The following is a 16149-nucleotide window of genomic DNA, read 5'->3' as shown; positions in this document are numbered from 1 at the left end:
AAGCAGGCTCCAGGCTCCCAGCTGTCAAGGCCGAGCTGGAAATGGGGCACAAATTCATGAGCCATGAAATCATGACCTGAGCCAAAGTTGAATGCTTAACTGAGTGAGCCGCCCAGGCACTGCTGCTTCCTTCTTTTTGATTACTTGAGTTTTTAGGATTCCATTTTAGGGAGTGACTGGCTCAGTGAGAAGAGTGTGTGATTCTTGAGCTCAGGATCATGAGTTTGAATCCCATTTTGGGTGTGGAGATTGATTCAATAAATTTTTAAAAAACTTAAACAATATTGCAATTTGTATCTTTTATAGTTTAAGTTAAAACTTCTATTTTATTGGGGCGCCTGGGTGGCTTAGTCGGTTAAGTGTCCGACTTTCGCTCAGGTCATGATCTCGCGGTTCGTGGGTTCGAGCCCCGCGTCGGGCTCTGTGCTGACTGCCAGCTCAGAGCCTGGAGCCTGTTTCAGAGTCTGTGACTCCCTCTCTCTCTGACCCTCCCCTGCTCACGCTGTCTCTCTCTCTCCTAGAAATAAATAAAACATTAAAAAACAAAAAAAACCAAAAAAAACCCTTCTGTTTTATTGTTTCTTTTTTTAGTGTTTGTTCAAGGCATTACAGTATGCAATTAATGTTATACTACTTCACAGATATAATACACCTGACTGGGTGGCTCAGTCGGTTAAGCGCCAGACTTCAGCACAGGTTATGATCACAGTTTGTGGGTTCAAGCCCTGTGTCGGGCTATGTGCTGACAGCTCAGAGCCTGGAACCTGCTTCGGATTCTGTGTCTCCCTCTCTCTCTGCCCCTCCCCCACTCTCTTTTTCTTTCTCTCTCTCTCTCAAAAATAAATAAAAATTAAACATTTTTAAAAAATGTTATACTGCTTTACATAAAATATAAGAAACTTACCAAAGTATACTTCTGTGTTATACATGACTATGTTATGTCCTTTGTAGTATTATTGTCATAGATTTTACTTCTTTGTATGTTGAAAACCCCCCAATATAGGGTCATTATTTTTGTTTTAAACAGTAAATTTGACTTTAAAGAAATTAATAAAGGATAAAAAATAGTCTTTCATATTTTTATGCATATTTATTGTTTTGGGAGCTCTTCCTTCCCTCTTGTATATCCATCTGGTATCGCTTCTGAGCACTTCTTACAGTACAAGTTTGCTGCTAAAGAATTTTCTCAGCTTTTCTTTTTCTGAAAATATCTCTATTTTGCTTTCATTATAGTTGAATACTTCTCTGCATCTTTTGGTTTGTTTTAGCATTTTATTTTATTTATTTATTTTCTTAATGTTTTTTAAAAAATGTATTTCTGAGAGAGAGCGAGCGAGCGAGCGAGAGAGAGAGACAGTGTGAGCAGGGGAGAGGCAGAGAGAGAGGGAGATACAGAATCTGAAACAGGCTCCAGGTTCTGAGCTGTCAGCACAGAGCCCGACATGGGGCTCGAACCCACAAACCGTGAGATCGTGACCTGAGCTGAAGTCAGATGCTTAACCGACTGAGCCACCCAGATGCCCCTGTTTTAACATTTTAAAGATGCTCTTCCATGCAGTCATTATTTTTGTTTTCCTGTATATAACCTGTCTTTTTTTTTTTTCCTCTGATTGCTTTTTAAGGTCTTCCACGCTGTTGGGAAGAATAAAGTAGCATACTTTTAATACTCATGGGAGACTTTGAGGAGGACAGGTGTGGAGTGCCACAGTCTACCATGGAATACTACCACTGAAAACTCAGTCTCCTTCCCATGTGGCATTATTCTAGCCTGAATAGCTCAGAGTACAATAAATGTAAAATTGAGAAAAACTGAGTTTCCAGGGCCGCCTGGACGGAGAAGGAGCATGGGCCAGCTCCTGTGGGTAAAGGTAAGAGTTTTCCCAAGGGTTGGTGGAGACTTGCACCGTAGGAGCTGGAGAAGAGAAGGGTCCTGTGGAGGGATGCTTATGGACAGAGACAAAGGAATAAGATGTAGGTCTGGGAATGGATAATTTGAGTTGTATCTTAGGGGCGCCTGGATGGTTCAGTTGGTTGAGTGGCCAACTTCGGCTCAGGTCATGATCTCACTGCTCATGGGTTCGAGCCCCGCGTCGGCCTCTGTGCTGACAGCTCAGAGCCTGGAGCCTGCTTCAGATTCTGTGTCTCCCTCTCTCTCACCCCCTCCCCTGCTTGTGCTCTGTCTCTCTCTCTCTCTCAAAATAAATAAACAAAAAAATTTTGAAGTTATATCCTTAATTGGATTAAGGATATTATAATATATATGTATTATATATTACATCATATTAAGGACAAACTTTAAAAAAAAACTTTTCTTATATTTTTGTCTTGTTTTTTAAGTAATCTCCATACCTGACATGGGGCTGGAATTCACGATCCTGAGATCAGAGTCACAGACTCTTCCAACTGAACCAGCCCCGCACGGCACCCCAAGGATATAACTTTTGAAGAGTTATTTTCCTTCAATCATGGGAAAAGTTATATTTAGCATACTTTTTTTTTTTTAATACAGTTGACACACAGTGCTACATTAGTCTCAGGTGTACCACTTAGTGATGTGACAAATTTATACATTTCGGTAGGTTCATCACTAATGACCATCCGTCCCATTACATTGTTATTACAGTACATTGACTGGATTCCTTATGCTGTGCCTTTTATTCCCATGACTTATTCATTCCATAACTAGAAGCCCGTAACTCCCACTTTGCTTGTTTATTTTGCCCAACTCCCCAATCCTGATTTAGCGTATAGTTTCAATTTCTTCCTTTAATATGGCATAATTCCTTTAGTGTTTTCCAGTCTGCTAATAAATTTGATGAGACTGCATGTCTGGAGCAGGGCTGTAATGGAAGGAAGTGAGATCTGGGTCCATTAGGATATTTGGTATCTCCCCCAAATGCAACTTGCTTTTCTAATCTCTGTTGATTCTCATCCTGCAAAGTCCCTTAGAGGTACAGCATCAAGGTACCCAGGGAGACTGCAGTCATGGTTTCCAGACTGAGAACAATAATCAATGAAGTGTTGGCTCCACCATTCCCCAGTGGAATGGGATTTAGTAGAGAGACTTTAGGAAGAACATCAAGGAATACTCCATGTCCCCAGATTTACTTCTAGGGAGTTGTCCCTTAGGAGAAAAGGATAAACTAATATCTGGGTTCCATGAGTTTTATAATACAATCTTAAAAATCTATAATAACATATATACTGGTGACTGAATTTTAACTTTCCTTATAATTAAATGGAAATCAAAAGTAAAATATCATTTGTCATCTTTTCGTTGTCAAAACATTTAAAAAATATGTTGGTATAAACATAAATTGGTATTGATTTTGGAGATCAAGTTGTCATTAACTGTACATAATGAATGGACACTTCAATTACATTTCTAGAAATCCACTGTTTTCCTGAAAAACATATACACAAGCACACAAACATACTTCTAGAATTGTTCACTTTAATACTGTTTTTTTAATAGCAAAGACTGGAGAGAAGCAAAACATCCATTAATATGTGGGCACCAATACATTAATCATAAATTCTACTTCATCCTTAGTATAAAGCACTATGTAGACATTGAAGAGACTGAAATACAAGTACTGATTAGAAATGATATTCATAGCATATTAATTGAGAAAAGCAAATTGTAGAATATGTATGACCCATTTTTTAAGACAATTAAAACTAAAAATATATACAAATAATTACATGTACACACAAATACATGTTTTCATAAATACAGACACAAAATGGGAAGAATACAAACTAAATTATGAATAGGGGTTATTTGGGGGGGATAAGATTATACAAGTTGACCATTGAGCAATGCAAGGGTCAGGGGTGCCCACTTCATGCACAGTTGAAAAATCTGTGTGGATCTTTTGTCTCTTCCAAAACTTACGCACATATGACAAGAGCCTTATGATAATGACAAATACTGTTGATAAAAAGCCTTATCGATAACACATATTTTGTATGTTGTATGTATTATATACTGCATTCTTACAATAAGGCAAGCTAGAGAAAAGAAAATGTTATTAAGAAAATTGTAAGTAAGATACATTTACACTGCTATACTGTATTTACTGAAAAAAAAAATCCATGTATAACTTGACCTGTGCAGTTCAAATCAGTGTCATTCAAGGGCCAAACTGTACTTTTGGTTTTGTTACAGTGAGTATATACTACTTTTGTAATAAAAGATAAAAATACAGTGTGATACCTATATGAACAGCATGTAAGACTGAGGTGTACAGAGGATAGGATGATTAACTGCATCGATGTGTGTGTAGGTAATGGGTTTAATGGTGGTGCTAGGAAATAGTTGAAAGGGATGATGACATGTGGGCAGCAATATCAAGGATAGACAAGAAAGATGGAAAAGAAGAAAGGTACAAAGTCATGGAGGAAGTAAGTACACTGAATTCATTAAGATTTTCAAAACTAGTACGTATAGCTTGGGGACTGAAAAAAGAAAGGCAAGGGGAAGCATACATAAGCTGGATGTAGGGGCGCCTGGGTGGCTCAGTTGGTCAAGTGTCCCACTCTTGATTTTGGCTCAGGTCATGATCTCATGGTTTGTGGGTTCAAGCCCCTTGTCTGGTTCGTGCTGACAGCTTGAAGCCTGCTTAGGAGTCTCTCTGCCCCCCCCTCAAAAAATAAACATTTCTTTTTTTTAAAAAAGCTGGATGTGCAAGAGAACCATAGTTAATTTGAAATTCCTTGAGGTTTTAGTGTGAAGTGTGGAGAGGGGAGCAAGAGGGAAAGCAGGAGCCACGCTGCCGAGGGCTTCCTGTACTGCCAGGGGATTTGAACAGTGTCCTGCAAGGTAAGGACGCCACTGATGGGGTTTCGGCAGGAGAGTGACATCAGCTGAGTCGGAGGTATATCGGAGAGAAGCCAATCTGGAAACTGGGAGACGGTGTAAGTGGTGGAATGCAATGAGAGTCGAAACTAGCTAGTGGCAGGGTGAATAGAAGGAGAGTGGGTTTGAGAACTGTTTCAGAGTAAAAGACACAGGGCTTGGTGACTCTTAAGATATGGGTGAAGAATGAAAGGCATGTCTTGACTCACTTCCACGGTTTTCACTTGGGCAGCTGGGCAGACGGGGAGATGACCCCTGCCAAGGCATAAAATTCGGGTGGCAAAACAAGCTTGTGAAGAGGAGAAAACGCAGGAGGGTGGGACGACACACAGAAAGGGGCAAATGTGCTGGTGATGGGAGGGTGGTAGCTGCAGATGACGTCGGTTTCAGACATGCTGAACTGAGGTGCCTATGCACCAATAAGAGAAGTTGTGCAGTAGGCCACTGGATGTATTCAGACTGTAGAGTTCTGGAGAAACTTAGTGTCAGCCCTGTACTAGGCACAAGCTGAATTGTATGACAGTCATAGTTTTGCCTCCTAAACCTGACAGCCTAATGAAGATGCTATTATCTGGAGCTCAGGAGAGAGGTCTGGACTAGAGCTCTCAACATACAGAGGGAGAGTATTAGAAGTAAAAGAGAATGAAAGTCCTAGAACTTTTAAGTATCATTTACTATGAGCTATCCTCTATGCACACCAAGCTTCACAACATTCCCATGAAATATTATGCAAATGTCATGGGTGAGGAAAATGAGAGGCAGGGAGTTGAGACTCAGGTCACAATCTGGCCTGTGGTGTGAATTTTATTCTAAGGCTGTTTTGCTGGTCACAATCTGGCCTGTGGCATGAATTTTATTCTAACAGCTGTTTTGCTGCAGTGATTTAAAACTGCCACCGAATCGGCTTGCAGTATTTAGTTTGTTACTTTCCCTCATTCTCCATTGTCTTATACCACCTGTGTGTCTCTCGTGACCTCTCTGCTCCCTTCAGGCCAAAGGTAACAGTGATACAACTTTCTTGGTAAATACATAGGTGTTTACTATGGGATAAGAGAGGACTTAGCCCAGCTGTCAATGCAGGGTTCAGACTGGACTCTGCTCTGGCTCTGCTACATTTAGGGAGCATGCTACGGAATCTCACAAAAGAAGTTGTTAGTAAATAAAATGTGCTCAATAAAATGTGAAGATCAGAGTATATCCTCTCAGGTTCTGAAACATGAGACAATGTGAAGCAATCTGTTACCGCATGCAGAGGTAGCTGCAGAGATGGATCTGAGGGTTCACAGATGATCCAAGTTCGAGGTATTGGAAAAATTAGGCACATAAACATTAAACTCTCTTAGGATGATTGTAGATAGTAGGGATGAACTTGGATCCTTTAAAAATTTGTGTATTCCACCGGCTGTGAATTCTTTTAACACCCCTCCCCAAGATCATGGCACTTAGAATGATAAAGATTTTTGAATGAATACGTGAAAATATACAATTTCGATTAAATAAAAATAATCAGGGCAGATGTCCAAACGATTGGGATTTTACAATATCGGCCCGAAACGTTTGGACCCTGGGAATCTCGTGTCAGGTGCTTCTTAACCCCTGGGAGAGCTCAGGGCAGGAAAGAGGGCCCCTCTGTGGAGGAGGCACTGCAGACACACTCTTAGCCACAAATACTGAACAAGAGCACACTATCCTTCAGAAAGCAAGGCCGGTTCCCCGGACACCCCCTCTCCCCCACCCCGGACGCTCGCAGCGCGGCCCTCCGCGCTGGGCCGGTCCGCACTCCCCGCGGCACTCCGCGTTGCCGAAGCCCAGGGGTGCGTCGCCGCAGCTCTCACACCCAGGCCCCGAGGGCACCTCTGCACACCGGGAATTTTGGCACGGCAGGACGCGGCGCGCATGCGCCGGTGCGACTCTGTGCTTGGCCCCTGCGGCGCTCCGTAGAGTTCCGTCGGCGAGCTCCACGTAGGCCGCGCAAGCGTCTTTGGCACCCCGTTCACCTGCTGCCGTTGTCGCCGCCGCCGCCGCCGCCGGGGCTGGATGGGGGGCATAGGCCAGCCAGTGGCACCCAGAAGAAAGAGACGCGGCGGCGGCGACGCAGACACCCGCGGGACAAGCGTCCCGACCCGCCTGCGAGCCCAAGGAGGTGGCGCCGAGGCCCGGCCCCCGCGGTCCCTGGTGTAGAGGGGCCGCCGTCCCCGCCGCGGCCGGGTCTCCCTGGGCACTCGCCCCTCAGGTCTCACACTCAGGACCCCGCGCTGCGCCATGTTCAAGAAACTGAAGCAGAAGATCAGCGAGGAGCAGCAGCAGCTCCAGCAGGCTCTGGCCTCGACTCAGGTACTACGGCGCTGCTCTCCCCCCGACGTCCCCGGATCCTGGCTCGGGGGCCAGGAGCAGGGAGGGCTCTTTCGTGACCCTTGACCTCTAACTTGAGGATCTCCCCCAAACTCCGGGCTGGGAATGAGCCCAGAGCGGCCCGGGTCCTCTGTGTCGGGGACCCGCCCTCCTGTCGTCAGACTCCGTTCCGGAGCGTGGGTCCGCTGGCCGTACCCTTCGGGACGCCTGGCCTCTAGTTTTCCCCTGACGCAGCTACCCTCGCCTGAGAATAGGTGAGGAGGGCTCCGATCCTGCATGACTTTTGACCCGTATCGAAGGTTCCCCCGCCCGGCCGAGACCCCAAATCAGGAGTGAGAGCGGGATGGGAACGCTTGGGTCCCGAGTCCTGTCTGACTTCTTGGCGGAGGTTCCCTGCCCCATCACCGTCCGGAGGTTGAGTGGGCAAGGGCCCGGCTCGCGCAGGACTCCTCACCTGTTAGGCGAGCGCAGCGCCAACGCGTGCCGCGGAGGCGAGGGCTGAGGGCCGGGCCGGGCCAGCCTGCTTCCAGGGGCGTCGGGCCCGAAAGAGGCGGCGGTGTGGCCGGCGTCCAGCGCCCGAGGCTGTCACGAGTTAGTCACTTCGCATAACTTGGTTGATCCCGGCCGGGCGGAGGGGCAGTCGCCCAGAGGCCAGGCCGGGGTTGTGCCTGTCCCCAGCCGGCCTGTGCTTCCCTAAGAGCCTTGTTCCGTCCGTTTTTCATGAATGCTGTTGCTTCAGGAAATGACAGTTTCTAGGGGAAAGGGGGCGTGTTAGCATTGTTAATTTAAAGAAACAGTCTCCTAGACACCAGTGAGAAAGTGTGTTCTGGAGCTCGCACCAATTGGTCTCTTGAGCGAAGATGAGGGCTTTTGCTAAGTTTCTTCCTAGCTTTTTTCTCTGCCTCAACGGATTGACCAGCTCTCTCTCTCAATTTTAGAATTTCTATAAGAAAGGCTGAGTTTTGATTAATTTGGAGACATTTAACGATTCATTTAAAAAATACAGCATTTATAGGGGCGCCTGGGTGGCTCAGTCGGTTGAGCGGCCGACTTCGGCTCAGGTTATGATCTCATGGTTGTGGGTTCGAAACCCCGTCGGGCTCTGTGCTGACAGCCCACAGGCTGGATGGAGCCTGCTTCGGATTCGGTGTCTCCCTGTCTCTCTGCCCCTTCCCAGCTCGTGCTCTCTCTCTGTCTCTCAAAAAACAAATAAATGTAAAATAAAAAAATACATATAGCATATATCTTACACAGCTTTTTAAACAACTGATAAGCAACTAACAGCTATCAAATTAATTATTGCATTGAGTCTATTCTGAAACTATAAATTGAAGTTGTTTTTTAAAAGCTAAAGCTCATGTAGAGTAAAACTGAAATACATTGGAACATGACACAAGCCTTGTTCATTCTCCTCAATAAAATGTAAATAGTGATAAAATTTAAATAGTAAATATCTGGGGCGCCTGGGTGGCTTAGTCGGTTGAGCGGCCGACTTTCGCTTGGGTCATGATCTCGCGGTTCGTGGGTTCGAGCCCCGCGTCGGGCTCTGTGCTGACTGCCAGCTCAGAGCCTGGAGCCTGCTTCAGTCTGTGACTCCCTCTCTCTCTGACCCTCCCCTGCTCACGCTGTCTCTCTCTCTCCTAGAAATAAATAAAACATTAAAAAAAAAATTTAAATAGTAAATATCTTACTTTTCATACCATTAACTGCGAACTTGTCTAGCTGTATAAAACATGGTTATTAAGAAACAAAAGACTTCAAAGTGAGGTAGAAATGAGGAATGTGGGGAAACACCATGTTAGTGAATGTAAAGCACTTACATTTGGGAATGTGTAAAAATATCATTGATCCAAGATTCTATCTTTAGAAATTTATCCGGAGAAAGTTTAGGATGCATTAATGATTTGGCCTCATGGATTTTTATTGCAATGCTGTTTTAATAGGTAAAAACTGGCTAAAAATATAAAATTGGTTAATAAGTTGTATTTGGTAGTGTGCTATTATGCAGCCTTAACAAAAGCCAACATTTATTGGGTTCTGACTACGTGAGAGGCATTTTGCTTTGTATTTTAGGTGGATTCTCTTATTTCTCTCTTTTTACATTAAAAAAAATGTTTTATTTATTTCTGAGAGAGAGAGACAGTGTGAGCAGGGGAAGGTCAGAGAGAGAGGGAGACACAGAATCTGAAACAGGCTCCAGGTTCTGAGCTGTCAGCACAGAGCCCGACATGGGGCTCGAACCCACAAACCGCGAGATCATGACCTGAGCTAAAGTCCGACGCTTAACCGACTGAGCCACCCAGGCGCCCCTATTTAATTCTTAAATAAACCAAAAAGGTAGATGAAGAAGTGAGGTTCAAAGAGATTAACTTGCTTTCCGTCACACAGCTATTGTTAGAGCCTACAGAAAAGTAATAGTTAACATGCAAAGGGTATTTGTGTTAAAGGACAGATTAAGAAGCAGCATGTAAAGCGTGACCCCAGTTTTGTGGGGGAAAATATGTATATAAAGTATTATATACAGGCACTGAAAATAGTTTAAGAAGTGCTCGTGATGCTATTATTATTATTATTATTATTATTATTAGAGAGAGAGAGAGCATGGGGGGCAGAGGGAGCGAGAGAACCTTAATCAGGCTCCATGCTCAGTGAGGAGCCCGGCCACAGAGCTGGATGCCAAGCCCCACGCTGGGCTCCATCCCACAACCCTAGGATCATGACCCGAGCAGAAACCAAGAGTCAGATGCTCAACCAACTGAACCACCTAGGCGCCCCCGATTATTTTTCTTATTCATAATGTTTAGTTTTATTTATGAAAATGAATTGCTTCCATGCATTGACTGAGAGAGGTATAGTAAAAAAGTTAGGTACAAGCTAACTTATTCAGTTAGACTCTACATCTGGATCAAATAAAATTACTTTGTGTATAAAAGATTTTTAAAAATTCTCTTTGATATGTATATTTTTCAAGAACTTAAGAGTTAAATTGTTTTAGCGATCATCTACTTGATCTGCTCTGGTCTCAGATCCTCAGCTACCTAAGAACCTTTCAGGATGAGAAGTTCTAGATTATTGTTTTCACATCTTCAGTGTTTTTTAAGGGTAAATTAAAAACAAAAAACCTTTTTTTGATGTTAATCCTTTATTAATAGATTACTTGTTTCCTTGTTTGCTTAAGCAAAGGATCTTTAATTTGTGTATATTATTTCTTCATTAAAATTTTTTTTAATTTAAAATTTTATTTTATTTTTGAGAGACAGGGTGCAAATGGGGAAGGGGCAGAAAAAAAAGGGAGACACTCCAGGCTCTGGGGTGTCAGCACAGAGCCCCACTCGGGGCTCGAACCCACGAACCATGAGATCATGGCTGCACCGGTCTGATGTTTAACTTACCGAGCCGCCTAGGGGCCCTCCTTATTTTTGAGTATAAATTATTTAGTGTTGAAGGCACCATGTCCTCAAGAATTTAACAGGTTGTGAAAGGCAATTCCCTTTTACCCACTCAAGAGGTTTTGTTGTTTGCTCTTGTCTACTTTTTGTAATTTTGTAACCTCCCTTGCTGTCTGCCTTGTCTTTGTTCTCTCTGTTTTTGAAGTGTTGCCGGCTTTGAATCAAGACATATAAGCTTCTAAAATTTTGTGTGAAATTAGGGCAAGTACCTGAGGGATTCATTAGTGTATTAACACAAATTTTGAGACATTTGTTTTGAGGTTTTTGGAGGCCCTTGTGTGCATACTTCCTGGTCCTTGGCTTGCTTTTTTTCATAAGTGAGGTGGCCTGATAGATAGGTTTCTAGTAGTTTGAGTTGTTAGGCATAGATAATTCTGGGATAAATGAACCATTTTCATTACAATATTTGTAAAACTTTCAGCAATAATGACAGTGATATAGTATAGTGTCTCTTAAGAGTTTGAAAGCATTTAATAGAAACAAGGTAGCCTTCTAATATTCTCCAATTATTTCTGTTTGGTTGGTACTAAGAAGTTTGCATCCTTCCTTGCAGATATTATTTTAAGTAATTATTTAATCAACTCTGATGATAACTTGAAGCCTAATCACTAATGAAAAATGAAGTTAAAACATTTTATTTTTTATTTATTATTTTAATTTGTTAAGTAGGCTCCAATGCGGGGCTTGAATTCACGACCCTGAGATCAAGACCTGAGCTGAAATCAAGAGTTGGATGCTCAACTAGTGGAGCCACCCAGACACCCCTAAGTTCTGTTTCTTGATTTATCTGATTTTTCTGCGTCACTTGTTATATTCTTACTGATCATCTTGTTTTGCCTTTTTTTTTTTGTAATTGTTGTTTGCTTTTTTTGTCCTTTGATTGTTGTTTGTTTGTTTATACTTAGGAAGTCCTAGAGAGTGATTTATTTGGTAGATAATATGGATTTTCTCTGCTCTTATGTGCTTCTCTCCTGTGTGGAGAGTGGTTATGCAAGTCAGACAATTGCTCCTCTGCCAGCCTTAACAAAGAGGGTCTACCAACTTTGAAAGGTGACCGTATAATTTATTATGCTGACATTCTTGATAGTGAAAGGGAACACTACTAATAATGATCTTAGAACATAAACTGGCTTGAATTGGGTGGGACATTATTGCATTGGGCAAACATAGGTGTATTGTCACCCTGCTGCTTTGTGGTACCAGCCCCCACTGTTGAAGATTTAACTCCTACAAGGTAGGTTGCTTATCATATTTTGCAGTTATTTTTGTCTGTAAATATGTTTGGGTTGGAGGAGGCTGACCTCAAGTACTTGTTTGTCATACAAGCCCTTAATTAATCCCTGAGAGCAATAGTGAAAACAATAATTTCTTGTTTTCGTACTTTAAACCTGTGATTCTTTTCCTATTGGAAGAATTTGCTGCTGCCTCTTCTTCAGCCTTCTGGGCAAATTTTTGAGTTATAGCTACCTTTGCCCAGATTTCTCAACCAATTCAAATCCTTTTGACTTTAAGTCTTCAAAATTTTATGTTTTTACTGTTGATCTTCTCTGTCTTGTTTTTAAGTTTTGATTAATCTTTCTATTTTACTTTAAAACTTTGTTTCAGTAGGTTTTTGGGAGGGAGAGAGGTAAACAATAGTATTCAGTCTACATTCTTATACTAGAAACCTAGTCACCATGATGTACTTAAACATAAATTCATCTTCTAAAATATTAAAATTTTTTTTAATGTTTGTTTATTTTTGATAGAGACAGAGCGTGAGCAAGGGAGGGGCAGAGATAGAGGGAGACACGGAAACCAAAGCGGGATCCAGGCTCCGAGCTGTCAGCACAGAGCCTGATGCAGGGCTCAGAACTCATGAACCATGAGGTCATGACCTGAGCTGAAGTCTGGCACTTAACCGACACTGAGCCACCCAGGCGCCCCTAAAAGGGAGTTTTTGTTTTGTCTCTTTACCTTGTGGGTCCCAGTGAAAACTCTGAGAAACAGTGATCTAAAGAATACCAGGGAAGTGACTGAGGGAAGCAGAATGAGGGAAGCGTCCTAACCCAGAACGCAGATGCAGCCTGGGCAAGCCACATAAGCATTCTGAACTTCTTATTTTCTCATCAGGGGTGAGAAGTTGGGGACGATGATATCTGCTTTGCTTACCTTTCAGATTGGTTGTGAGGATCAAAAGAGAGAAAGTATTTATTTATTTATTATTTTTTTTAATGTTTTATTTATTGCTAGGAGAGAGAGAGAGAGCATGAGCAGGGGAGGGTCAGAGAGAAAGGGAGTCACAGACTGAAACAGACTCCAGGCTCTGAGCTGGCAGTCAGCACATAGCCCGACGCGGGCCTCGAACCCACAAACCGCGAGATCATGACCTAAGCGAAAGTCGGAGGCTTAACCGACTAAGCCACCCAGGCGCCCCTAGAGATAAAGTATTTAAAAGCATGTGTTGGGGTGTCCAGGTGACTCAGTTGGTAGAGCATGTGACTCTTGATCTGAGGGTTGTGAGTTCAAGCCCCACGCTGGGTGGGGAACCTACCTTAAAAAAAGTGTTTGCAATTACAGAGCACTTACTTAACCACACCTCTGAAGTGCTATGCGGAGCGTTGCATTTGCCTTGCAGGGTAGATGTAGTCTCTGCACCATGAGGTAGAGAGACAAGTACTCCTAGTATAGTGGTAGTGTGTACAGGGTGTTGTGGTTGCACATAGGAAGGCATTTCTGGAGAGAGGGTGACCTCTGAGCAGAGTCTTGATGGATAATGAAACATCACGGCATAGGGACAAGCTAGTCAAGGCTTACTATTCCCAAAAGTGATTGTATATGTTTCCTAATGTTGCGTAACAAATTACTACAATCTTAGTGCCTAATAACCCAGTCGTTACTCCATAGTCTGTGGGTCAGAAGTCTGGTGTGGGTGACTGGCTTCTCTACTAAGACTCTCACAGGGTGTTAACCAGACTGGGTCCTCACCTGGAGCTTAGGGTTTTCTTCCACCTTCATATGGTTGTTTTAGAATTTAGTCTAACATGGTTGTAGGACTGAGGTCCTTGTCTCTTCCTCGCTGCTGAAGGGGGCCACTCAGCTCCTAGAGGCTACCTACAGCTCCTTCTTGCTTGGCCCTCATAGGTGTTTGCTTTCTTTCAGGATAGCAGGAGTACATCTCTCTGTCTTTTGCCTCTGCCTCTGCCCTCTAGAGTCTTATTGGAAGGGCTTTTGTGTTAGGCTAGACCATCCAGCTAATCTTTTGATTGACTCAAAGACTACTGATTAGTAGCCCTAAACATGCCTGTAGAAATCCATTTTACTGTGTAATGTGAGATAATCAGGGGAGTGATCTCATCATATTCACAGGGTGAAGGTCATTTGGGGTCATCTCGGAATTCTGCCTACCACAATGACTGAAAGATTTTTCTTATACTGAAATTGAGGCCTGTGGTTAGTTAATAATCCATTGGTGGGCAATAAAGTTATTAATTGTGACAAGCAGCTTAGAAACCTATCTGGGTTTCTCATGGCTATCAGAATTAATTAGATCAAGTTTAGTTTGAAGGAATCTGAATCCATTTATATTTTGATTATTTTTTTTAGTTTATTTTGAGAGAGTGAGGGGCAGAGAGAGAGAGAGAGAGAAAGAGAGAGAGAGAGAGAGAGAGAGAGAGAGAATCCCAGGTAGGCTCCACAGTGTCAGTGCAGAGACTGAAGCGGGGCTCGGCCTCATGAACATCATTATCTGAGCTGAGGTCAAGAGTCAGGCGCTCAACTGACTGAGCTGCCCAGGCGTTCCTAAATCCATTGATATTTTGAAGTGAGGATATCCCATTGAAGGTCCAGGACCTTCAGATGAATGCTCAAGTATGGTTAGTTTTTTATCCATGTTTTATATTTTACAGTCGTATATGATGTCTGCGATCCTCACTCTTGCAACCAGGGAAAGACCTAGCAGCTATCAGGCCAGGCCTGCCAAGTGATTTTACTTTTCTGAAGACAGTGTGTTTTATGAACTATTCTTCATCTTTGTAAATTCCAGCATTTGATTTTGCCAGTTAAAAAAAATTTTTTTAATGTTTTATTTATTTCTGAGAGAGACAGTGTGAGCAGGGGAGGGTCAGAGAGAGAGGGAGACACAGATTCTAAAGAAGGCTCCAGGCTCTGAGTCACCACAAAGCCCAACGCGGGGCTTGAACTCGAGCTGTGAGATTATGACCTGAGCCGAAGTCAGACACTCAACCGACTGAGCCACCCAGGCGCCCCTGATTTTGCCAGTTAATCCAGAGCCAATGAAGTTGCCAGTTACTGATTAGGCTCACATGAAGCCAAAGTATGAAGATGGAATGACAATTGTAAACATTTACAGTCAGGGTGTACTTTTCCAGTGATTGGATGGCTACTGTCTAAAGGAGCCCTTTCCTGGCACCTGGAGAGCTTCATTAGTAACTCCCGTGCGCAGCTGCAGGAAGCTTCGCTTCATTGCCCCCACATGAGGAGCTTTACATTTGTATGTCTGGTTCCTCACATCTCTCACTTACGACTCGGAGTTTCATACGGATGTGTTCACTGGTGGAGCTCAGGTCACCTGCCCTAGATGAAAAGGGGACCGGGCTAGTAAGTTTTCTGAGTTCTAATTTATAGACTTACGAGAGTTGTTTAGAAATAAAAAAAGATTATTAAATTTTTGTCATTATTTTGTTGACATTCCCCCCCCATTAAACTGTTTCCTTTTGATTTCTGCTTTTGACACAAAAATCTCTTTCCCATTCAGTGATTATAGTAGTAGATGCTCATATGTTCATTTATATTGCAGTTTTTAAAAACTGTGGGTTAAATAGGTGATGGGGATTAAGGAGTGCACTTGTGATGATCACAGGATGTTGTATGGAAGTGTTGAATCACTACATTGTACACCTGAAACTGTATATTACACTGTATATTAACTAACTGGAATTTAAGTAAAAGCTTAAAAATACCTTTGATATAGCTTAAGTATGAAGGAAGCTTCTGATTGGTGTCTCTCCCCTCATATGAATGGCCATTTGTCTCAATACCATTTATGGAACATCTATCTTAATTTGCAGTGTTACACTTACTGTGTATAAATATGTGTATGTGTATACATTGTTCCTGAGGATCTCTCTGTTCCAGCCTAGCCATAGCACTATGTGCCTGTCAGATAGATCAGGGTTCCAGTTGTTCATTCATCACTCATTTATTTAACAAATAGTTATTAAATGCCTCTTATTTATATAGGCTATGCAGAATACAAAATGGTAAGACAAGACTTATTTCTATGTGTAGATGATTTAAGATCTATTTATTATAGGTGAAGGAGGGTCTTAAGGTTTTGGCTTTAGACTTTTAGGACTCTTTTTAGTTCACCTTAGAGTATACCTTAACCTTCTAGTTTAAATTTTGTACCTTTCTCCTGAAGGTTTTTGTCTTGAGAATTACAGGAGCTAGGCTGTCCTTTACAGAATTAAACAGACTGGCGTCTCG

At 42.7% G+C, this 16149-nt stretch overlaps 1 protein-coding gene across 6 annotated transcripts in view; it reads left to right on the top strand.

Moving 5' to 3' along the window:
- Nucleotides 1-6786: 6786 nt before the first annotated feature.
- Nucleotides 6787-16149, top strand: part of GOLGA4 (golgin A4) — a 128948-nt gene continuing 119585 nt past the window's right edge. For 2 of the 6 annotated variants that reach the window (XM_039237201.1, XM_039237204.1), the window contains exon 1: nt 6788-7195. In XM_039237201.1, the coding sequence (XP_039093132.1) occupies nt 7124-7195 (72 nt within the window). In that variant the 5' untranslated portion in view covers nt 6788-7123. Of the gene's footprint in view, nt 7196-16149 lie in introns of all 6 variants that reach the window. The other 4 variants (XM_039237202.1, XM_039237199.1, XM_039237203.1 and 1 more) reach the window with 3 other exon arrangements.

Source organism: Hyaena hyaena, unplaced genomic scaffold, assembly GCF_003009895.1.
Source record: "Hyaena hyaena isolate Hyena2069 unplaced genomic scaffold, ASM300989v1 scaffold_121, whole genome shotgun sequence".
In the NCBI taxonomy this organism is placed as follows: Eukaryota; Metazoa; Chordata; class Mammalia; order Carnivora; family Hyaenidae; genus Hyaena; species Hyaena hyaena.
Note: the sequence above shows the minus strand (reverse complement) of the source record. Positions and strands in the feature narration are given on the sequence as shown.